The sequence below is a fragment of the Pelodiscus sinensis genome, chromosome 6, assembly GCF_049634645.1.
Source record: "Pelodiscus sinensis isolate JC-2024 chromosome 6, ASM4963464v1, whole genome shotgun sequence".
Classification (NCBI taxonomy): Eukaryota; Metazoa; Chordata; order Testudines; family Trionychidae; genus Pelodiscus; species Pelodiscus sinensis.
In genome coordinates, this window is record NC_134716.1 from 29018967 (window position 1) to 29043993 (window position 25027).

At 47.7% G+C, this 25027-nt stretch overlaps 2 protein-coding genes across 2 annotated transcripts in view; one reads left to right on the forward strand and one right to left on the reverse strand.

Annotated features, from left to right (window-relative positions):
* RCL1 (RNA terminal phosphate cyclase like 1) overlaps positions 1-6107 on the reverse strand; it is a 50998-nt gene extending 44891 nt beyond the window's left edge. Inside the window, exon 1 of the mRNA XM_075931636.1 lies at positions 5903-6107. Within this exon, the coding sequence (XP_075787751.1) occupies positions 5903-6038 (136 nt within the window). The 5' untranslated portion in view covers positions 6039-6107. The remainder of the gene's footprint in view (positions 1-5902) is intronic.
* Positions 6108-6255: 148 nt separating this feature from the next.
* Positions 6256-25027, forward strand: part of AK3 (adenylate kinase 3) — a 52924-nt gene continuing 34152 nt past the window's right edge. Inside the window, exon 1 of the mRNA XM_075931639.1 lies at positions 6256-6394. The gene's annotated coding sequence lies outside the window, so the exon portion shown is untranslated. The remainder of the gene's footprint in view (positions 6395-25027) is intronic.

The following is a 25027-nucleotide window of genomic DNA, read 5'->3' on the forward strand; positions in this document are numbered from 1 at the left end:
CCATAACTGAAGACACTGGAAAATGCTGAGGGCAAAAAGAAAAGAGTACCTGTGTCCATGTGAATGAGTGGGAAAGGGGAGTCTAGGAAGCTGAGCGGAGAGTGCTGCTTTTCTATGCTAATGATTTCACTGTTACCTTGTCCTCCTCCAACCCTTCATCTCCCTTGTCATTTCCCAATGTATACTTTGATTGCAAGCTGCTTGGGGTAATGGCCATCTCATACACGTACAACATCTAACACCATGGGATCTTGACCAGGGCATTTCCCCCTGAAATCATAAATTCTCCTTTAAAAAGATTTTCAAACCTTCTATTACAGAGGATGACATAAAAATGCAAAGTGCCACTACTAAACAGCTGTCAGACACCATCAACATTCATGTCTGGAAAGTTTGTGTTTTTTTAAAATCTGCTGTTTCTACAAACACCTGAAGTGACAATAATAGGGAAAAATATTTCCCCATCTCCTTCCCAGTTGTTTACTCTGTACATTATAGCACTTCACAAATTTAGTTGCTCAATTTCCCATTTGTGGGCTCTCAAACAGTAACAAGGAAGAAATAAATCTTGTTTTGTTTTAAAGCAAATATAACCAATCTGCCCCATATGAAGGAAGACTCCGTAGCAAGTGCAGAACCTGGAACTATACTGAATTTAAATTCCAGCCAGTTTTAAAGAGTAAAAGCATCCTTCTCATTGTGAACAGGCTGCAGAACACAAGCTAGTAAGTCATTAAATTAAGATACCGTATTTTCCGGCATATAAGACGACTTTTTATGCTAAAAAACATCCCCCAAAAATCGGGGGTCGTCTTATACGCCGGGTATACAGGCAGTCCCCGACTTGCAGGTAGGAACGGGGCTTTTCTCGCCCCGGAGGACGCAGACTGTGGGACCTCGCGGTCCCGCCGCCCGTGTACTCCGGGACGAGAAAAGCTGCTCCGCGTCTCCCTAGTCTGCAGACCAGGAAGACGCGGAGCAAAGCCGTGGAGGGGCTTGGGCAGCGGGGCAGCCCAGGCGCGCCTGGGCTGCCCGAGCCCCTCCGCGGCTTTGCAAAGCCTCGGGGGAAGCCGGCAGCGGGGCAGCCCAGACGCGCCGCGGCTGTCGCGCTGCCGGCGTCCTCAGAGGCTTTGCTCCCGGTGTCCCTGGTCTGCTGGAGACGGTCTCCAGCAGACCAGGGACACCAGGAGCAAAGCCGGGGAGGCGGAGGGGTCCCGCGCCTCTGAGGCTTTGCTCTGGCAAAGCCTCAGAGGTGCGGGACCCTGCCGCTGCTGCGGCTTTGCTCCCGGTGCCTCTGGTCTGCTGGGGACCGTCTCCAGCAGACCAGGGACACCGGGAGCAAAGCCGCAGCCATGGCGGGGTCCTGCGCCTCTGAGGCTTTGCCAGAGCAAAGCCTCAGAAGCGCGGCACCCCGCCGCCGCTTCGGCTTTGCTCCCGGTGCCCCTGGTCTGCCGGGGACTGTCTCCAGCAGACCAGGGACACCGGGAGCAAAGCCGGGGAAGCGGAGGGGCGCTGGGGCGCCGCCGGTTGGCCTCTTCAAGGGGGGTAGTCTTATACGGCGAGTATAAGACGAAAACCTATCTTTTAACTAAAAAATTAGGGTGTCGTCTTATACACCCGGTTGCCTTATACGCCGGAAAATACGGTAGCTTTTTTTAAACTGTGACCATGTTTTTCTTTTTACCAAATTATTTGATCCACTGAATTAAGTGGTTGCATAAACTATGAATTAGTTGACCCAACTATTGTTCCAGGTTTTCCCCTATGCATTAATCAATATTTGCATGCTGGAGATGGTTGTGAGTCATATGGTGTTGGTTCCACTCTCAGCTTTGATTACCTTTACTCACACAAAGCTTACATGATGGCACTGTGTTCACTTTCAGTGTGAACGTGTGTCTACATGAAACTTTTCTGAGAACAGTCTTGCAGACAAGATTTCACTTGCACAAATATTCATGTCATGAAAAGCAAACAAAATGGACTACAAATACCAATGCATAGTCATGGTTTTTCCTCTGCACACTTTTCTCACATTAATCACAATTCTTAGGCCAAGAAACAGTCATAGGGAATTCCCTAACTCTGTAGTTGAGACCATGCCCCCTATTCACTGCTTCTCTAAACTACATAAGCCCATTCTTTTTCCATCTTTCCTCAGCGGGACCACTTCTCCAAACCCCTAACTGATTCCAAAGAAAAAGCTGTATCTTGTTAAAAGGAGAGGCAAAAGTCATGAACTCTATCAGCCAAAAAACATCTCCTAGGGCAATAACATATTTATATAGTATCACAGCATTCAACTACCAGTCTCTGGGAATTTGGTGGTTTTGACAAGTACAGCTGGGGCCAGGACACAAGTGGCTGGGTACAGTGGCCAGAGCAGAACTCAAGCCAAGGGTCAGAGCTGGTGACCAGGGCAAGGATCAGGAGCAAGGCAGGGAAGCGAAAAGGCAAGACCAATGTAGCAGCCAGGTAGAACCCAGTTGTGCAGACAAATTCCTGCACCTCTACTTCGGTCCAGCGTGCCTCCAGTCAGGGCCCAGGAAAGCTTCAGGTTGCATGATGCACTTGATCAGTAGTGAGCAGTTAAATGGGAGCAGAGAACCAACAGTTAATTGGGAACTGTATGGGACCAGAACAGCTCTGCCCGTGTATATGAATCCTGACAAGACATATGGGACTGAGTTCCTGGAAGATAGGGTGTTTACTCTTGATGCACAAACAACAAGGAGTCCTGTGGCACCTTATAGAATAAAAGATTTATTGGAGCATAAGCCTTCGTCGGCAAAGACCCACTTTGTCAGATAACATGCTTCTGATAAAGGGGGTGGGGGTATTTGCCCAAGAAAGCTTATGTTCCAATAAATCTGTTAGTCTATAAGGTGCCAAGGACTTCTCGTTGTTTATGCAGATTCAAACTAACATGGCTACCCCTCCAATTCTTGATGCACAGTAATTCACTGAGCAAAGTGTCAAATAGCAACAACTATGATGGTGTCTATTTAATTTACATCCAGAATTAGATTGAAAAGCCCTCCAACAAATTCATTTCACAGGGACTGCCCATGCAAAGAAACCCTAAGATACTCAACTGGAATTAGATTTTTTTTAAAATTCATTGTGACTGTGCCAGAGATGTGCATGGTGCTTTATAAGAATGGCGAGGGCTTCCCGCGCTGAAGAGCTCAGGGTTCTCTCTTAAATCTATCCACACTGGGGGAAGCTTTTAAAAATCTATAGCAGACGGATTTAGTTCCATTACCTTCACTGCTAGCTGCAACTATCTGGGCTGCGGACAGATGACAATAAACCATGAAAGAAGCCCAATTAAAACTGGTGAGACTGGGAGGCAGAGTCACAGCCTGAGCAAGCAATAAGCTTGCAGCAATATGTGCTGGCACCAGCAGTCACTGCGTGGGACCATTTGATCCAGAATCTGAGCAGCTCCTGGTGCATCCAGTCCTATTTAGAGACAAGCCAGATCTGGCATCTCTAGTGAGAAAGGTCCGTGTACTGTTTGATCAGGCTGCTAGAATCATCCATGCTACTGCATTCTTGGCATCTTCAATTCATCTCTCAGCAGCAGTAAAAGCCACTCAACAGACAGAATGATCTTCCATTGCGTGGAGGGGCAGAGCTAATCTGAGAAGTGAGATACCAGAGCAAACAGGAAGAATGGAAAGGGGAACCTGGCACAAATTTGGTCTGTGGATGAAGAGGGTTGGAAGATGATGGGATACTGAAGACAATCCGATGAAGTCTGCCTGACTGAAAGGGCTAGCTCATTGGAAGAGGGGACCCCATAGATCAGGAGGGGTCAAATGTTGCCCCACTGAAGAATAGAAAAACATTTAAATTCATGGCACAATCATAGGGAATGATCTACTTCAAGCCACCTACTATAATTATCATGATATGAGAAAAGGCAGAGAAAGGGGGTCAACTGCACCCCCAGGGAAGCCCTCTAATTCTCTCCCTCACCCCATATTCTTCTGATTTGTCACCACACAAAGAACACTTCCTCTAACACGTCTCTCAGGGATTGGTTCACTAGAAAATTAAGTAGACTCGCTTTGAGTGGACCGACAGCGACTGCAATAACTCAACTGGTGTCTACACTACCTTCTTTCTGCCAGCAATGAGTCTCCTCACCAGGAATGCTAGTACTAACTGAAGTGGGGGGTATTCTGGGGCACTGACCACTGCACAGACCCCAAGTTGGAGCTCACCCATGTGCCCTGGTATGACAGCCCAGAGCTGTGAGCCCAGTGTGGGACTCCATTTCGCAGGGTGGAGTGTACCAGCCTTTCTTGTAAATTTCACAGCTCCAGAGCTGAGGTCTTGCTGAGGGTGAAATTGACAAGAATGACAGCCAACAGATCATGCAAGTGTCCCTCGTGCCCTAACTATGCTGATATAAAGACCTACACCTGTCATGGAAAGTGAAGTTATTATGTTGGTGTAGCAAGCCCCTTACTTCAGCTGAAGCAACATTCTACACTGACGTACTTAGGTCGAGAGAAACAATCATAGTGAATTCCCCCCTTCAAACTACCTTAGGTCTCCCTAACTCTGTAGTTGAGACCATGCCCTATTCATTGCCTCTCTCAACTACATAAGTCCATTCTTTCTCCATCTTTCCTTGGATGGGCCATCTTTCCATCCCCTAACTGATTCCATCACCGGATTCTGGCCCATTTTATCTCTTCTGTAACTTTTTTGAGTTAAGGAGACCACAACTGAACACAATATTCCAGGTGGCTGCAATCCACTGAGTGGGTATGTCTACACTGCATTCCTCTTTCAAGAGAGGAATGCAAATGCAGCTGAGCAAAATTGCAAATGAAGCACAGATTTGAATTTCCTGTGCTTCATTTGCATAATCACATCCGGGTGCAATTTCAAAATACCCTATTTCCAAAAAAGAAACGCTGTCTAGACGCGATTACTTGGAAAGAAAACCCTTCTTTCGAAATTACCCTTATTCCTTATAAAATGACCCTTTTGAAATGTAATGGCAACCCATATTTGGATCCCGACCCATAGGTTGGGAAACCCTGAAATAGTGTAACTGCTAAGATTTCATGTAGTTACATGACTATTCAATTACCCTATATCTAACGTCTCTACCATAAATGCCTCCTGTCACACACTACTATTAAAAAACTGGACATATAGCTGGCCTATCCAAATTAGGCATCTGCCAATTCAGAAAGGGGCCTGCTTGGCTTGCCAAACCTAGCTTCCATCAGGCTGTTAGTAATTTCCTGGACAGCCTTATTTCACTCTCTAAAACAATTTTTCACTTTGGAATCTGCACTAAAGCCTGAAAACATACTCCTGTTACTAAAAGGTATAACAGTAGGAGAGCAGTCTCAGAGGGTAGCTGTATTAGTCTGGAGCTTACAGGGGTAAAACTCACTTCCAAAGTATTTCACTGGCACAACAAGGTATGGAATTGCTGTCAATGTGTTTTCTTTCCTTCTCTCTTAAAAAATATTCTTAGGTCTCTGTCGAAGGTAGATCTAGTACATCAAGCATGCTATCAGGAAAGGGCTTCACAGTGTGATTACTGCAAGTTCATTAGGAGAACCAACAACATGGGTCTCAGTTACTGCTCCCGGAACAGCATGCAAATCCCTGACAGCTTGGTGGGGCCACAGGGACCCACATCTGCCTCCCCCCCCCCCATCCCATGCGCATTATGAACAAAAACCATGTAGCGCCTCCTTTAAAAACAACTGCGCCGCCCACAACACAGACCCCCGAGTCCGACTGTTTCCATAATAGAAACAAACCCGCCCCACCGCCCCCCACCCCCCACCTCCTCCCCGGCCCTGCCCCTCTGCGTGCCACCCCCCAGGCAAGCCCTCCCCAGTCCAGGCAGCCCGCCCGCTACCTCTGAGGCCGGGGTTCTCCTCCTTCGCCCGGATCTTGCGGATTTTCACCGGCCTCCCGCTCAGCGTGGACAGCACCAGGCGCTGCCGCAAAAAGTTGCACCCCGCGTAGCTGAGAGAGTGCGGCTGGCTCGCCATGCCCCGCGCGCGCCCGCACGAGAGCCCGCAGCAGCGCCCACGTGGTTTGGAACAGGAAGACGGAACGCCGAGACATCTGGGTCAAAGGGGAAGGGGGGCGGAGCCTCCCCTCGCTCAGGGCTGCCTTGGGAAGTCCCCGCCCGCCGGGGGGGGCGCCACGCGGGAGAGCGCGCGGGCAGGAGGGTGACTGTCAATAGCAAGAGCCCAGTGGCACTAAGAGAACCCGCGGCGCGGCCCGGGCCCCTGGGAGAGCAGCCATCGGAACACGCTGTTCAAAGCAACCGCAGCCAAAAACAGCAGCCGAGGCGATCGCCACGGTTCATTTCAGCGGTAGTCGCAGCAGCAATCGCAGAGAGGTAGGGGTCGTAGTTGTAGTGACGAGGGTCCTGATTCAGGAAAGTGCTCAAGCACGTGCTTATCTCTGGGCATTGCTAAGCACCTTTCCTAAGTAGGGCTGTTTTCCTGAAACAAAGATCCAACAGCAGTAAAAAAAAGAGCTGCTGCCTTGTAGGAATGTCTTAAAAAACCCGTAGTCTAGCAGAGTGGTCCCCAACCTTTTGGGGCTGCCCATGCGCCACGCCCCCAGGGTCGGCTCCAAGCATGACCGGTGCACCTGGGGCAGGGCCGGCCCTGATCACTTGGCGGGCGCCCATAAATGGCCCAGCGGGCGCCATGGCTCGTGGGCACCGCATTGGGGACCAGTGGTCTAGCAGCACCTTAAAAACAGACAAAACCTGTCCATGGTACCTTCTGCATGTTTTGTTGGGCTTTAAGGTGCTGCTAGACTTTGGGTTGTTTTTTAAGTTTTTCCAGTTACAGACTAACTTGGCTACCCCTCTGAAGCTTTTGTAGGAATGTGCAAAAGCGACAAGGAGTCCTGTAGCACCTGATAGACTAAGAGATGTATTGGAGCATAAGCTTTTGTGGGCAAAGACCTACATCATCAGATGCATGTAGTGGAAATATCCAGAGGCAGGTATAAATATGCAGGCCAGAATCAGGCTAGAGATAATAAGGCCCACTTCTAGCAGCTGATTTGGAGGTATGAATACCAAGAGAGGAGAAGCTGCTTTTTTAGTTCACCAAGATCTTCACCAAGCATTCTTGAAACTACAATACCCACACGAGGAAGTAAGGAGACAGATTAACAGAGCCAGACGTGTAACCAGAAGCCTCCTGCTGCGGGACAAGCCCAAGAAAGAAACCAACAGAACACCACTGGCCATCACCTACAGTCCTCCGCTAAAACCTCTCCAGTGCATCATCAGTGATCTACAACCCATCCTGGACAGTGATCCCTCACTTTCACAGGCCTTGGGAGGCAGGCCAGTTCTCGCCCACAGACAACCCGCCAACCTGAAGCATATTCTCACCAGCAACTATACACCGTACCATAGCAACTCTAACTCAGGACCCAATCCATGCAATAAACCATGGTGCCAACTCTGCCCACATAGCTACACCAGCAACACCATCACAGGATCTAACCAGCTCAGCCACAACATCACTGGTTCATTCACCTACATATCTACCAATGTAATATGTGCCAACAGTGCCACTCTGCTATATACATCAGCCAAACTGGACAGTCCCTACGTAAAAGAATAAATGGACACAAATCAGATATTAGGAATGGCAATATACAAAAACCTGTAGGGGAACACTTCAATCTCCCTGGACACAAAATAGCAGATCTAAAGGTAGACATCCTGCAGCAAAAAAACTTCAAGACCAGACTTCAAAGAGAAACTGCTGAGCCACAGTTCATCTGCAAGTTTGACACCCATCAGCTCAGGATTAAACAAAGACTGTGAATGGCTAGCTAACTATAAAAGCAGCTTCTCCTCTCCTGGTATTCACACCTCCAAATCAGCTGCTAGAAGTGGGCCTCATTCTTCCTGATTGAATTAACCTTGTTATCTCTAGCCTGATTCTGGCCTGCATATTTATACCTGCCTCTGGATATTTCCACGACATGCATCTGACAAAGTGGGTCTTTGCCCACGAAAGCTTATGCTCCAATACATCTGTCAGTCTATAAGGTGCTACAGGAGTCCTTGTCACTTTTGCAGATCCAGACTAACATGGTTACCTCTCTGATACTTGTAGGAATGTATTACCGGTAGCTCTTTTTCATTTGTAAGATCGTATGGAAATGCTCCTGTAGGAAACTGCAACCAGAAATAGTGCAATCCTACAGGGAGCAGTTCTATACATTTCTAGAGCGGCTCCCTGTAGGAACATGCTACTTCTGGTGAGCACTTTCCTACACGAGCCCCTCCGCCAGGGCCACTCTTTGACTGGTGCCTCATTCCCACTGGGGTGACTGTTTTTACCCTTTCTGCCCTGCCTGTGCTGGGGCTTTGCCCTCTGTGTTGTGGCACTTTCCTGCCACTCTTCCCAGCACTGATTGTAACCCTGTCTCCAGCGCTTCATGCCCCACCCAGTCAATATTCATCCCCCTCCTCTATTTAGTCCCTTTTCTCCATGTTTTACCTCTTTTAAAAAGAAGCAAGCAAAAACTTATACATAGAGTGGGCAGGGTAAAGGGCAGTGGCGTCAATAGAGCTACTGAGCATGCTCAATGTGTCTGCACATGCTCTGTGCCCCCAAATTTTCTCTAATTAGCACAATCTCATAGGTAGCAGCTCTCTACATACCACTGGACCACAGGTGGTCAATTTCACACACACACGCCCCGCCCCTCCCCGCTGATGGGACTCTGGGCTCTCCTGGGGTCTGTCAGAAAACCTAGTGGAGCTCCCTTGCTCCCAGGGCACTGGCTCCCAGCTCCACTGGCCAGCAAAAGCTGCAAAAGCTGCTGGGACTGCAAAAGCTGCTGCAGCCAACCCCATGGCCACCCAGCCAGCAGAGGCTCTCTGGTCCAGCAATATCGGTGATCCCACTGACCACAGATGTTGCTGGACCAGAAAGTCCCAGATAAGAGAGGTTCAACCTGTAGTAAACACACCAATCTGTAGTCATAGTGAACCATCAAATCAGTCAGACACAACTACGATTGCAGAATATAAAAATGCTTGAAATTTGTTTTAGAATCATAGAGCTGGAAGAGACCTCAGGAGGTCATCAAGTCCAGCCCCCTGTCCAAGGCAGGACCAATCCCAACTAAATTAAGCCAGCCAGGGCTTTGTCAAGCTGAGACTTAAACACCTCTAGGGATGGAGATTCCACCACCTCTCTAGGTAACCCATTCCAGTGCTTCACCACCCTCCTAGTGAAATAGTTTTTCCTAATATCCAACCTAGACCTCCCCCCACTGTAAATTGAGACCATTGCTCCTTGTTCTCCTGTCCATCACTACTATGAATGGCCTTTCTTCTTCTTTGGAACCTCCCTTCAGGAAGTTGAAGGCTGCTATCAAATCCCCCCTCACTTCTCTCTTCTGCAGACTAAACAAACCCAAATCCCTCAGGGTATGTCTACACTACAAAGTTAGTTCGAACTAACGGACTTTAGTTCGAACTAACTTTCATAGGCTCTACACTAGCGCTCCATTAGTTCGAATTTAATTCGAACTAACGGAGCGCTTAGTTCGAACTAGGAAAACCTCATTTTACGAGGATTAAGTGTGTAGCCCCTTAATTCGAACTAGTGGGAGGCTAACCCTCCCCAGGTTTCCCTGGTGGCCACTCTGGCCAACACCAGGGAAACTCCTCTGCCCCCCTCCCGGCCCCGGACCCCTTAAAGGGGCACGGGCTGGCTACAGTGCCCGTGCCAGGTGCAAGCCTGCCAGCACCCAGCCAGCAGACCCTGCACCTGGCACAGATCAAGCCACCCACCCGATGCCCCCCAGCCCTTCCCCTCTTCCCAGGACCAGGCTGGCGGATCCCGGGAGCTTGCCCGGGACCGCAAGAGGCGGGCACCCGCCTGGGCTAGTGCAGACATCGTGGACCTTGTCCACGATCTCCGCACTAGGCACAGGAAAGTGACCGTCTAGGGCAGGAGAGCTGCCAGCCTGGCCACCCAGGAGCAGGTGTGCAAGAGAATCAAGGGGGTCCAGTGAGACCCCCGACCCTGAGCCCTGAGCTTACAATGGCCGTCCTGGGTCAGACCAAAGGTCCATCTAGCCCAGTAGCCTGTCTGCCGACAGCGGCCAACCCTAGGGACCCTGGAGGGGATGTACTGAAGACAGTGACCAAGCCATTTGTCTCGTGCCATCCCTCTCCAGCCTTCCACAAACTTCGGGCAGGGACACCACTCCTACTCCCTGGCTAATACCACTCCATGGACCCAGCCTCCATGACTTGATCTCACTTCCCTTTAAACTCTGTTCTAGTTCTAGCCTTCACAGCCTCCTGCAGCAAGGAGTTCCACAGGTTGACTCTGCTTTGTGAAGAACAACTTTCTGTTACTAGTTTGAAGCCTGCTACCCATTCCTTTCCTTTGGTGTCCTCTAGTCCTTCTTTTATGGGAACTAATGAAGAACTTTTCTGTATGCACCCTCTCCACCCCACTCATGCTTTTAGAGACCTCTATCCTGTCCCCCCTCCGTCTCCTCTTTTCTAAGCTGAAAAGTCCCAGTCTCTTTAGCCTCTCTTCATATGGGACCTGTTCCCAACCCCTGATCATTTTAGTTGCCCTCCCTTCTCCCAGCCTCTCTCTTCCCCTCTCCCACCTCCTTTTCCCAGTCTCCCACAGTTTTGTTCAATAAAGACAGATTCCATTTTGGAAGACACGTTATCTTTATTTAGTACATCAAGAAGAGGGGCTAGGGAAGGGTAAGTGGAAGGAGGTGAGGGATGAATGGGGCACGAGCCCCCGATGGGGAGGACTGGGCTGGCTCTGCGGGCTTCTGGGGGTGGAAACTCTCCTGCAGCCCCCCAATTGCCCCCTCTCCCCAGATGGCAGCCTGCGGCAAGTGCAGCCGGGCTGATGGCCGAGTGGTGTGATGTGCCCAGTGTGGGTAGTCCGGGCAATCCAAGCCAGGACTGCTTTGCAAGCGGGGCACCCCTTAGAACTGTCTATCCGGGGTGGGGGTTGGGTCCCTTTAAGCACAGCCCTCGGCTAGCCTGAGAAAGCATCTCCACGCTCTAAGTCCTCCTCTGATGCCTTGCCGGCACTGCTTCCGGCCATCCTTAAGCCCGGTTCAAGGTCCACTTAATGTGGACATGCTAGTTCGAATTAGCAAAACGCTAATTCGAACTAGTTTTTTAGTCTGGTTCCGTTAGTTCGAATTAGCTTAGTTCGAATTAACTAATTAGAACTAAGTTAGTTCGAATTAACGTTGTAGTGTAGACATACCCTCAGTCTCTCCTCATAGGTCATGTGCTTCAGCCCCCTAATTATTTTGGTCACCCTCCACTGGACCCTCTCCAATGTGTCCACATCCTTTCTATAGTGGGGGGCCCAGAACTGGACACAATACTCCAGTTAGTATTAATTCGTTAGTTCGAATTAACTTTTATAGGCGCTACACATACAAACCGCTAGTTCGAACTTAATTCGAACTTAATTAAGCGGAGCGCTTAATTCGAACTAGGTAAACCTCATTCTATGAGGACTAACGCCTAGTTCGAATTAAGCAGTTCGAATTAAGGGCTGTGTAGCCACTTAATTCGAACTAGTGGGAGGCTAGCCCTCCCCAGCTTTCCCTGGTGGCCACTCTGGGCACCAACAGGGAAACTCGTCTGCCCCCCTCCCGGTCCCGGAGCCCTTAAAGAGGCACGGGCTGGCTACGGTGCCCGTGCCAGGTGCAAGCCTGCCAGCACCCAGCCAGCAGACCCTGCACCTGGCATGGCACGAACCAGCTACCCGCTGCCACCCAGCCCTCCGCCTCTTCCTGGGACCAGGCTGGCGGCTCCCGGGAGCCTGCCCGGATCCGCAAGAGGCGGGCGCCCGCCTGGTCTAGTGCGGAGTCTCTTTAGCCTCTCTTCATATGGGACCTGTTCCAAACCCCTGATCATTTTAGTTGCCCTCCCCTCTCCCACCCTCTCCGTTCCCCTCTCCCACTTCCTTTTCCCAGTTTCCCCGAGTTTTGTTCAATAAAGAGAGTTTCTATTTTTGAACACACGTGTCCTTTATTTTGTACATCAGGAAAGGGGGCTAGGGAGGGATAAGTGGAAGGAGGTGAGGGAGGAATGGGGTACGAGCCCCCGATGGGGAGGACTGGGGTGGCTCTGTGGGCTTCTCGGGGTGGAAGCTCTCCTGAAGCCCCTTGATTGACCCCCCCTCTGGATGGCAACCTGCGGCAAGTGCAGCCGGGCTGATGGCCGAGTGCTGTGATGTGCCGAGTGTGGGCACTCAGGGCACTCCAAGCCAGGACTGCTTTGCAAGCAGGGAACCCCTGAGAACTGTCTGTCCGGGGTGAGGGTCAGGTCCCTTTAAGCACAGCCCTCGGCTAGCCTGAGACAGCAGCTCCACGCTCTAAGTCCTAACCTGATGACCTGCCGGCACTGCTTCCGACCATCCTTAACCTCGGTTCAGGGTCCGCTCAATGTGGACATGCTAGTTCGAATTAGCATTTTAGGTCTAGATGCACTAATTCGAATTAGCTTAGTTCGAATTAACTAATTCAAATTAAGTTAGTTCGAATTAGTGCTGTAGTGTAGACATACCCTTACTTAGCCAGTCGGTCCCCAGCCTGTAACAGTGCTTGGGATTCTTCTGTCCCAAGTGCAGGACTCTACACTTGTCCTTGTTGAACCTCATCAGATGTCTTTTGGCCCAATCCTCTAATCTGTCTAGGTCACTCTGGGTCCTATCCCTGCCCTCCAGCATATCTATCTCTCCCCCTCATGTATTTAAATCCTTTGTCTGAATTGGTAATAATAAAACAATGTATCATTATGTTACATCTTCACTGTAACCAACAAATATAACTAATAATCAATGCTACATTATCTTTATGGACACTCATTTATCCCCATTCTGCATTATGGTTGCTATCATTAATATTTATGGGTTAGACCTTCTCTTTCACTCCTATGGTAACTACCAAGATCTTGTGTCCAGAGATACAGGGGAAAAAGACACTGTATGCTCACTACACCTCCTTCCCAAAGTAGATGGGCAGGCCGACAGCCAGGAATGGGGTGAGCAATGGCTCTCCTTATAATAAGCCAGCTAATAAAGAGGAAACAGTGAGAGGCTGTGGTGTAGTAATTTGCTACTATCTCTTTAAATAAGAGGTTGAACAGAAAGACCCCAGATTGTGATCCCTGAACTACAGTTCCTTCCCTGGATTGCACTTGGAATGGTGTAACATTCACTACCCCTTATTTGCATTTTCCCTGTGGCACAGTCTAACCTTACTGAGTTGTAATTAAAAAAAAAAAATCTAATGGCTGCATAGATCTGAATCTGGTAACAAAGCTTGGAAAGCACCAGAGTTGAGATGCTGGGAGGGAACAACTAGTATCACTTTAATGACACTTTAATTGCATTCATGATTATATCTTTAATAGTAATCATGGCAAAAGTGGTCTTCAGTGGAACTGCTTGTCCAGGAAAATATTAGTCACATAAGTAAAAGTAGCAGCATCATGCCTTTTAATGGTAACATGAGTCTTCTCATGCATATGCCATTAATATAGGGGAGCAAGTATGCTGGAACCTCCTACCAGTAACAAAAATCTAAGCTAAAGCAGACAAAATGAAAAACAAAGAGAATATCAAGTTCTCACCATAAAAATGAAAACAAATACAGCAAAAAGGAGTTCTCTAGTGGAGTTCTTTTCAGTGCCAACATCACAGACCCTAGAACTGTCAGCTTTCAAGGTGCTACAGCTCAATATTGAGGGACTCTCAATGACCAAGAGATATACACATGCTACTACTGACACTCAGTTATCAATTCCTGGTTTGCTGATGTGTCTCATCTCCATCATAGGCAACAAAGGCTGGCATCCTACATCAGGGAATGTATTAATCATTAGGTCTCAATGATATAACTGAATGGCAGGTGTCAGCTGACGGTCAGGGCAGGGTGTGTGTGTATGTTACCGAGGAAAAGGTTTAACGTCCGTGACTTTACTGCTAGGACCGGGGTCCTGTCGCAGAGGGCAGCCAACAGGCTGACAGACACCCTGAGTTTATAGGAAGAGCCTATTACATCTCAGATTTTAGCTGCTAGGATACAGGATCCCTTCGCAGCGGGCAGTCTACGGAAGACTGAGAGATGCCCCAACGGATCTGTCACCTGAGAGTGACACAATCCAAACACCCAAGCTCTTCCTACACCTGTCCCTTATGACTGGCTGAAATTCTTTTAAATTGTGCTTGGTTCTGTTACAGCAACTGAAGGAGTCAGGTTAAAGCTTAAACAGTTACTATTTTATTGTTACAGGGTAAACTTAGCTGTTAAATGCTACTACTGTGTTACAGATAACACAGCCACTACAAAGGATAGGACAGAAATTACACTAATAAGTCACAGGTACCATGAAACCCTTTTGGTTCTCTGAGCTCTTATTAAATGCATGCAAAATAGACACCTAGCAGGTATATATTCTCACCCCTGTGTTCCAGACTTGGCGTGGCCAGCGTCTTTCTCTCAATCCCTCGGGAAGAAGTAGGGCGAGGTTGGGCATCCCACAGACCTCGGGAGACAATCAATACCTGCCAGCAGGTGTAGATGATTGGAGCTCAAATGGGGTGGGTTACTAAACCCCTCTTTATACCCCTTGGGTCATGTAGGCTTCTTCCTGGTCTCAAGTGGCTAATTAGGAAAAATGGCTTTGAACGCCAAGTTACCCACAAAGGGTGCAAAGCATAATTCACACCTGGGAAAATGCAGACAATGGGCACCTCTGGTATGTGATGGGTGAAGATTCCTCTCCTGGGACAGTGTAGGCGTGTCAATTACTGGTACTAGCCATCAGGGCGACGGGAGGCCCCGGGTCGTCAGCTAGCCCATTTACTGTCTGGTTTCTGTTTATGGTAGAGTCAGGGACAGGCAGCACACTTGTGTTCCCAGGGCATCAAAGGCTGATTGCCTTTCTCTTGCTCTCTGGGGGGGTAGCGGGGAAAAACAAGATGGGGTTCATGTCTGGCTACAGCAGGCTATAAAAGTGAAAAGATCTTATGCTTTTCAGTGTCAATAAATCAGTATCTGCCAGCTGATCAATTTCTTTCCTGTGCAACTTCTCAGGACCTTCAGTCTACTGTCGTGATTTTAATTCACACCATTCTGACTAGGAGAGACACTGATGGTGATGATGATTGATGATGATCTGGATGGAGTAAGGCTAGAGAGTAGATGTAGGTAGTTGACCTGCAGCTTCTAGATGATCCTGTTCACCCAAGCAATTAACCAATAGTCAGGATACTGTAGGCTTTTTCCAGTATGAGAAACTGATGAACAAGTCAGATATTTCTCCTATTTATTTACAAGCACTATGCATAAAGGCTACGTCTAGACTGGCGTGATTTTCTGCAAATGCTTTTAATGGAAAAGTTTTCCGTTAAAAGCATTTGCGGAAAAGAGCGTCTAGATTGGCACGAAATCTGTGCCAATCTAGACGCGCTTTTCCGCAAAAAAGCCCTGATTGCCATTTTTGCAATCGGGGCTTTTTTGCGCAAAACAAATCTGAGCTGTCTACACTGGCCCTTTTGTGCAAAAGCTTTGCGCAAAAAGACTTTTGCCCGAACGGGAGCAGCATAGTATTTCCGCAAGAAGCACTGATTTCAGACAGTAGGAAGTCAGTGTTCTTGCAGAAATTCAAGCGGCCAGTGTAGACAGCTGGCAAGTTTTTCCGCAAAAGCAGTTGCTTTTGCGGAAAAACTTGCCAGTCTAGACACAGCCAAAGTCCTGTTGTCCTGAGTACAGCAGGAATCAAAGAGCACAAGATGGCTTCTTTGCTGACAGTTCCAAACCTCTTTCAGCCAGCACTCTACTATAAGAACATCTCTTTCTAGGCTTTTTCTTTGGACCACACTCCCAATCTTAATTTGGCTGGTTCCTCAGATTCCTGCTGTTCCTCTTTGCGCACACATGCACAGTTGCACCTTAGCAATACTGAACCTCCCTGTATTTGCATTCAGGCCTCAGCGAAATTCCTCTGCTTATGTAGCTTGGATTGCTGAACAGTGTTACGTGTGGACTGAGTTTTGAGCAGTAGCTCTGATTGTGTTAGCTTTCTTATTCCAGAAAGAAGTTTAACTGTGTCTTACATTCTGAAGGATAGGCGTTTACACCCACCAGTTTCAGTGAAGTTTCACCCAGTTCCCCGCGAGCAATAACATATCAAAAAGTTTGTGTTTTAATAATATAATTACCCCCTTACAGTTACTGAATAGTTACTTAATTAGTGCCCACCACCAGACGTTTCTTCTTAAGCTTCTAAATCTCTCAAAACCAATCTCTCAAGACAAAGAAAAAGCAGCAGTCAAAGAATGAGCAAGAGACAAGGCAAAATTAGGATAATAATACTTAGTCACTGCTCAAAAGTCTTGTGAAGCTAAATTAATTAATACTGGTAAGGTATTTTGGGATCCTCAATGCTATTATAAAAGTGTTTAACAGACTTGTAGCTTGTAGAAGGATATATCAAAAGAGAGACAGAACTTCACTATGAATACACAAGAGCACACAGAATTGCTCCTTAAACTGCAGAATGTGTTTTGAAAAAGAAGAGATGGTGGTGTGGGTGTTGACTGCTTGCAAGAGCCTGGCTGGGTGAGAATATATGAACAGACACAATGAGATTGCCAAGCATTTGCATTGGAGCCTCTGTAGCAGGTATAGTGTTAAATGAATGATGCAATATTACAACCACCAAACTTAAAATGCTCTTGAGGATGAAGAGGCTAAGATTTTATAGGATCTGGCAATTGTCACCGACTGAACAGTGCAGGCAAACAGGCTAGACACAGTCATTTCTGAAAAAGAAGACAAACAACCACACTAATTGATACTGCCATTCCAACACACAGAAATAAAAAACAAAAAACACCAAGAGGAGAAAGAAAACAGCAAAGTCTGAAGAACTCTGTCATGAAGAGGAATGAAACAATGATGGCCCCAGTGATTATTAGAGTATTTGGAACAATTCCTAGAAGTATGAATGAGCAGCTCAGGGACAAGTTAGGAGCACAAGACATCACAATCAGTGATCCTCAGAGGACAGTACTCTTGGGCACTGTGGGAATTTTATGGAAAGTCAAGGAGACTGAGTGCATTTGAGCACATAAAATACAGGAATTCTTCAGGGGTTTAAGTACCCAAACCTATAAATTCCATGCATGGTCGGAATTTATTGGTGCTTAATCATGAGGGATACATTTTACACAGTAGCTTTCTCATTTTACATGTAAACATTTTGTATGTTATGAAGGCTATTTGTTGAAAAAAAAAATCCCTATGATATAATACTGAGGGATAATAATAATATAATAATTAAAAAGATAATATATTTTTGCTACTATGCATAAAATGGAAATAATTATCGTTGCAATGCAAGAATCCTGTAGATGAAAATCACTGTGTATACTAATTACTAATTCTTAATTTTATGTCTGACTACAAATTAATATGCTTGGTTTACAGCTGTGATGTTTGTATGGTATGTGGCCATTGATGTTAACAGTACTTAGAAAGCACTGTCATGTTATACTGTGTCACAGTGATTTCATTTCTCTGAAATCCTTTAGCTGTATATTTATTGGCATGGTAAATAATTAAAATCCTGGAGGGAAATGTGGTATAAGGAGCTGGATACTATCCCAAGGCAAGACTAAATCCACTGCTGGGTGCATTTTCCTTCAGGCTATGCTATCTTTTTAGTAATTTATCATTGGCTGCCTTGCTCTGCTGAAATATTCTGTCAGTTAAAGAAAAATTAAGCAGAAAAGCCAGCCTGGTTTGTGAGAATTGGTCTGACTTCTGGTCCATCAGCCAAATTTTGTAGTGGTGCAGGCTCACTTTCTGATGTAAATGAGAGCAGAAGTTGACCCCTGATCCTTTGGTTTGTGTTGATGAGTCACTGTAAAAGTAACAGGGTGAATCTTTGGTGTGTGTTTGTGTTTTATAGAAGGTAGTTTCTTCTATCACACAGTAACAAGCCTGTTGCCAATTAAAGAGCAATACTGATCTCCTTTGAAGGAAACTCATAACCTGCAGGGCATTACTGACAATGTAGAGCCTAATGGATGAGGTGCACCAAGTGGGGTAAAATGGAGGAGGACCCTTGAATTCTGGCAAAGCAGTGGCCTGGGATTCAACAGTTTGGTGTACATTGATTTGCTCTGCATTGATTTGCTGCATGACCGTGGGCTAGTTTCTCAGTCTCTGTGGCTATGTCTACACTCGCACTTCTTGCGCAAGTACGGACGTTCTTGTGCAAGAATCTGCAGAGCGTCTACACTGCCAGCCTGCTCTTGCACAAGGAAATTTACAGTATGGCGTGGTAAGAGAGGGCTTCTTACGCAAGACCTATGCTCTTTTTAACAGGTGTAAGCCCTCTTGCGCAGGAGCTCTTGCGCAAGAGGGCAGTATGGACGCTCGACAGGGATTTCTTACACAAGAAAGACCTATGGCTAAAATGTCCGTCAGAGTTTTCTTGCGCAAGATGTTTACTGATGTTATTTATTAAAATTAAAACGGACACTTCTGTGTACACAGTAAAGTATAAAATATGTCTACTTCCCAGGTTTCAGGTTGCATCTACATGACTAAGAGCCGCATACAATTTTTGCTACAGTTAAAGAACAGAAATGGAAAGACAAACTAACTCCCAGCCTATACACCTCACCCTAGGCCAGTGGTCCCCAACCATTTGAGGTTGCCGGGTGCCACGGGGCGTGGCCGTTCGCCCACCGGGCGCCAGAGGGCGGGGACACTTGCGCACCCGGGGGCAGCCCCCCCCATAGCCGCATGCCCAGGGCCGGTGCCCCCTCCAAGGGCCGCGCGCCCGGGGCCGGCGCGCCCCCCGCCAAGCACCGCGCGCCCGGCGCTCCCCCCGCCAAGCACCTGGCGCCCCCTGCAAGCACAGTGCATCCGGGGCCGGCGCTCTCCCCCCCAAACGCCGCGCGCCCGGGGCCGGCACTCCCTCCCCCCAAGCGCCGCGCACCCGGGGCTGGCGCCCCCTGCAAGCACCGCATGTCCGGGGCTGGCACTCTTCCCCCCCCAAGCGCCGCGCTCCTGGGGCCGGCACCCCCTGCAAGCGCCGCATGTCCAGAGCACGGGCGGCCAATCCGTGGCGCTCCCGGGGCCGGTGCTCACTGTGCGCCATGTGCCCGGGGTCGGCTCCGGCACCATGCATGCGCCACGTGCCCGGGGCCAGGCCAGCCCCGAGCACTTGGTGGGCGCACACAAATGCCCCCGCGGACACCATGTTGGGGACCACGGCCCTAGGCAAATGCTCGAGGAAAGAGTTAGTTAGAACATACCCTGAATGATAAGGCTAAGGAACCAGTTCTTGATTGTTTTGCAGTCACTTTGTACTGCTGCTCCACCAATTTCACGTGGGAGAGGCTCTGATGGTTCCTAGTTCTGGTGCCAATTTATTTTCTCATTTACATCTGCCGCAGCTCAGAGCTCTTGGCTCTATCATACTAGCATAGAAAGAGCAGTGCTGTTAACTGAGAGTGAACTAGACAGCAGCCAGATGTTTAAATATAGGGACAGGCATTGTGAGTGGGCTTCAGCTGATCTCTGTTGGCATCATGTCTCCTCACACTTACCCATTTGATAGGAGTACTAGAAGATTTATCCAGCATTGCTCAGGTCTTTAACTCAAATATCTTTTGCTTTTCTTCATTTAAATCATTGTTCTGGGGTGGGCCTTGGAATGAGGTGCTCAGGATGCAAGCTACCCCGGGAAGAGAAACCAACTATAGCCCTCTCTCACTGCAGCAGCTTGAGGCCAGGTGAGAAGTGCCTGTGCATGGCTGCTGTAGCTGCAGTGGGCACACCCAATGGAAGGATTCTAGCTAGGGGAGAGACAGACATACAGACAAATAGACACACAGACTCTCTGAAATATATAATAGATAGCTGTCCCTTTCTCCACCCCGCCACCTGATGGCCGACTGGGTTTATAGTTATCCTAGTCCCCATCTCTGGCCTTTTGCTGTTCCCCCGTGTTCATTCTACAGCATAACTCCCTCCTCACAGACTGCTCCCTTTCCATTTTATGAGAAGCCACATAAAATGGCACAACCAAACCATGACTTTGCTTTAAGTTATGATAAGAGGAAGCTGCATACCCAATTTGGTGGTCCTAGCTCTTGCCATTTATGAGGAGTTCTTGAACAAACAGACTCACACAGACAGAGAGGTGCACATTTCTAATACACATAGGAAGTAGATTGTACGGGTTATTTAAATGTTCTTTGAGAAATTCAGGTGAAAGAGGCTGTAAAAGTGAATAGTATGAGTCTTTATTTTCCCCACCTGCTTTTCAGTACATGGCCACTTTTTAAAACACCTATATCAATATGTTATTAGATGGTGTGCAAGATAGCAGACAATCATGCATTTCTTAAAGAGACTATAATCACTGCAAATCACACCTCAAGACTCATGCTGCGAACTTTGTGCAAGAAAAGGAAGCACCTGAAGCACTAGCATCCTGTGATTAATGTATAAAAATAACAAACAACTTATCAAACACATCTCTTCACTCACTGTCAGGGCAGAGCAGGTAGGACTTGCTGCTGGACTGCTGCTTCATTGTTAGGCAAGCAATGATCCCAGCTGCACTGCTTTGGAACAGGCAGCCAGTGGCCACAGAAATCTGCTTGCTTAGCAGCTCTGCTTACAACCCTGCCCTGAAATACCAGTTGTTGTTCAGTGTGTACCTCTTCTTGTGTACCTGATCTCTGTCTCCAGCTCCCTCTGGCTTCCGTGCCTAGCTCTGCCTGTAGCTTATGACTGGTTGACACCGGCATTTGGCTTCTGTCTCTGGTACTGACTGTTGCACGGTTTCTAGATTTTGCTCCCCTTGGGCCCAGCTCCAATTGATAGGATAAACTCTTGTTTCAACCACTAGGGATGACTGCTTGCAGCCCAGCTGGCTCCCTCATGAGTGCAGTATGGAACTAGACACCTTAGAAATATGTTATATAGCTCCAATCAGATTCACAGGCACAATGTTTTACCTAGAGATCAAGCCAATCATCACTGTGAGAGGAAAAGCTTCTTACTGCTTCAATGGTGTGGAGTAAAGAAAGTGTTGCCAATTCTCATAATTTCATCAGAAGTCTCATGATATCTGGTGTTTTTCTTAAAGTCCCAGCTCCTGGAATCAATAATTATATGAGAATCTCAGCTTTCATTCTCAAAAATAAGTTTCTATCTGCAGTGGGTCCAGAGGGAAGATGAGTTTAACCCAGAAGAAACCAGAAGACAAAAGGATCCTTAAGCATATGTATGAAGCCAACTTCATGGTTGGGTTTTATTTTTTTGTTTGTTTGTTTTAGGTTTTTTGAAACTTTGGGCGGGCAATATTTTCAGCAGGGAAAATAATGCCGCCAGATCAAGAGGGTAAAGTAGCTCTGTCCACATGGAATAGAGGAAGTGAAGTTGCAGTGGGAGGAGAAGGTCGGTGCAGAAATTGGAGCGGTGGGATGGGAGGGGGAGAAGTATTCAGAGCACAGATAATGGTAAATAAAAAGACAAACTCATTTTGAATAATATAACTAGAATATTATTTCCAAAAGGTGCTGGTGATGTCATAAATCACAAGAGTGAAGCTAAATTGGTTGGTGCAGTCACCAGAACTTCTTGAGCTGAATTATGAGGTTATCTATATTTATAATGATAATTTATCATTAACTGTCTATATTTATTTAGGTAGAAAAGTTACTTCTTGGGATGATATGCTACAAAATGGCTTTACATTGTAGAAGCTTGGAAGAATCTGTGAACTAGGTAATACAGGCAGTCCCCGAGTTACGCGGATCTGACTTATGTCGGATCCGCAGTTATAAACGGGGCTTTTCTTGCCCCAGAGGACGGGAGCGGCGGGACGCCCAGATGAGCCGTGGTCCGCCGCCCCCATCCTCCGGGGCGAGAAAAGCTGCTCTCCGTCTCCCTGGTCTGCAGGGAGACGGGGAGCAAAGCCTTGGAGCACGCCCGCAGTGGGATAGCCCGGGCGCGCTTGAGCTGTCCCCCTGCAGGCGTGCTCCGCGGCTTTGCTCCCCGTCTCCCGACCAGCAGACCAGGGAGACGGAGCAAAGCCGTGGAGGACTTGGGCGGTCCCACCACCCCCGTCTCCCTGGTCTGCTGGGGGGGGGGGAGTGCAGCTAGTGACCCCCCCAGCAGACCAGGCTTTTCTTGCCTACCACTGGGGTAGAGCAGCTGGGGCCTGCTGGGTTGGTCCTGCAGCGCCGCTCCGGACCAACCCGGCAGCACCCCAGCTGCTCTGTCCAGGTGTCCTGATTCAGCTGCTGCTGGTCAGTTTCAGCAGCGGCTGAATCAGGGCAGCTGGGGTGCTGCTGGGTTGCTCCAGTAGCGCCGAGGAGCCGCTCTACTAGAGCAACCCAGCAGCACGCCAGCTGCTCTACCCCAGGCGTCCCCAAGTCAGCCGCTGCTGAAACTGACCAGCGGCTGACTACAGGAAGCCCGAGGCAGAGTTGCTCTGCCCCAGGCTTCCTGGAATTAGCCGCTGATCAGTTTCAGCAGCAGCTGACTTGGGGACGTCTGGGTTTCTTAAGTTGAATCTGTATGTAAGTCAGAACTGGCATCCAGATTCAGCCGCTGTTGAAACTGATCAGTTTCAGCAGCGGCTGACGCCAGTTCCGACTTACATACAGATTCAACTTAAGAACAAACCTACAGTCCCTATCTTGTACGTAACCCGGGGACTGCCTGTATAACCCATATTAGCATTCACTTATAATAATTATAATTTATTAATAGTACTGCAGTAGCAATTAAGAATATCCATCATAAAGTTCTCCACTGTGTCTGGTGCTGCCCAAACACAGGGGAAGAGGGGAAAACCTTGGAAAGTATACAGTCTAAGTCACTGTTCATTTTATACACTATTGCTATTTTAAGGCCTGCCACTGCAACTCATTCACGTAGAGAATGCTTAAGTGAGAGCCAGCGCTGGGCCCTTACTATGTAATGAATCAGGGACAGTATTCATTCTGTGCTGCACATTGGTGCAAAATGAGGCAGAATCTCTCTGTAAGGGACCATCTGAATATCTGGCAGGTGTAAGATGCTATTGGCTAGCACAAAGCTTCACCACTGGTTCCAGCATAGGGTGGTATGTCAGGGGACAGAGAAGATATGTTGCCAGAAGGCTGGAGAAGGGCAAACATAATACCTGTCCTTTTAAAAAGAAAACACAGAGGACATGCAGAATTATAGGCCATTCAACCTAATTTTGATACCTGCAAAGATACTGGAACAAATTATTAAACAATCAGGGTATGTCTACACTACCCCGCTAGTTTGAACTAGCGGGGTAATGTAGGCATATCACACTTGCAAATGAAGCCCGGGATTTGAATTTCCCGGGCTTCATTTGCATAAGTGGGGAGCCGCCATTTTTAAAACCCCGCTGGTTCGAACCCCGTGTAGTGCGGCTACACGGGGCACGAACTAGGTAGTTCGAACTAGGCTTCCTCATTTCACGAGGAGTAACGGTAGTTCGAACTAGGAAGCCTAGTTCAAACTACCTAGTTCGTGTCCCGTGTAGCCGCGCTACACGGGGTTCGAACCAGCGGGGTTTTAAAAATGGCGGCTCCCCGCTTATGCAAATGAAGCCCGGGAAATTCAAATCCCGGGCTTCATTTGCAAGTGCGGTATGCCTACATTACCCTCCTAGTTCGAACTAGGAGGGTAGTGTAGACATACCCTCAGTTATTAAGTTACCTGGATAAGATGATGCTTACTGGGTAACTGGTTACCTGTTCACATCCCCATTTGAAGGGAGAGCTTGTAATTTTAAGTGGTTTCTTGGCTCTGCTTGTGGGCTAATGGGCTCTGTGGGGAAGCCTATATCTGGATCTTGTGCAAAAAATGTGCAAAGAACTAGCCTGCACAAAATGGGGTGAACTATGCCTGTTTTAGGGTGCAGCCTGCTCTCTCGCTCTCTGTTTTTGGTTCTTGTGTGTTAGGATTTGGATTCTAAGAAATTAGTGTTTGGTGCAATCTTCCAGCACGAGCATTTTATATTTTTTAATCTAACTTTTGTGCATATCCCATGAACATAGATTATGTATAAAAGCATTATGATGCTTTTAAAAATGAATCTCACATAGTGTAAGTGCATAATGCTTTTTTTCTGATGTATTTAATTGTTCTCAACTTGGTTCAAAAATGTAGATTTAATATCCTTACAAATCATAGAGTTTCTGAGTGGCTTGTAATCAGCCTGACACTAGCTCTACTTTTCTCTTATCCCCTTTGTAGGAAGAAAGCATGTGATAAGCTTGAAGTGAGATTTCTGCAGAGGGATCTTTCTCTCTCCCCATTCCCATACTTAGCTCCTGCTAAGAACCATTTTCACCTGTTCCATCACATATTTATTATTGCTCTGAAAAGAGTTTCAAATCTATAGTCCCAAAAGCATCACAGTACACATGCACAGCACAGACTCTGATCTGTCTGACAAAGCTTTCTTTGAAGGGGAAAAATCAGTGCCGGAAATGTGCCGGCTTCCTACTCAGTGAGATCCCTACCAGATTATTGGTGCTAAACCACAAGTGATGAATGGATAAATTACATTTAATGTCATGCATTTGTTTCCATGAAGAATTGTGAAGGTGGTTTAAGGGAGTTGTAAACAACAACACTGATCATCTTTGCCATTCCAATGCAATCTGTAGGAGTGGAGCTCTGCTCCTCCATAGCTAGCCAGAGTTAGGTGGCTGAAATGTGAAGCTCCTCTGCTCAGCAGGAGTAGATATGTGCGACTCTATGGCTCAAGAGAGCTGAATGGAAGACACTGCTTCCCCTTCCTGCCTTTATTTATTGTTTGTATTCCAGTAGCACCTACAGGCCTCAGATATGCTCTGTGCTCCCTTGTGCTGGGCACTGTACAAACAGCAAGTGACTGTGCCTCCCCCAGAAC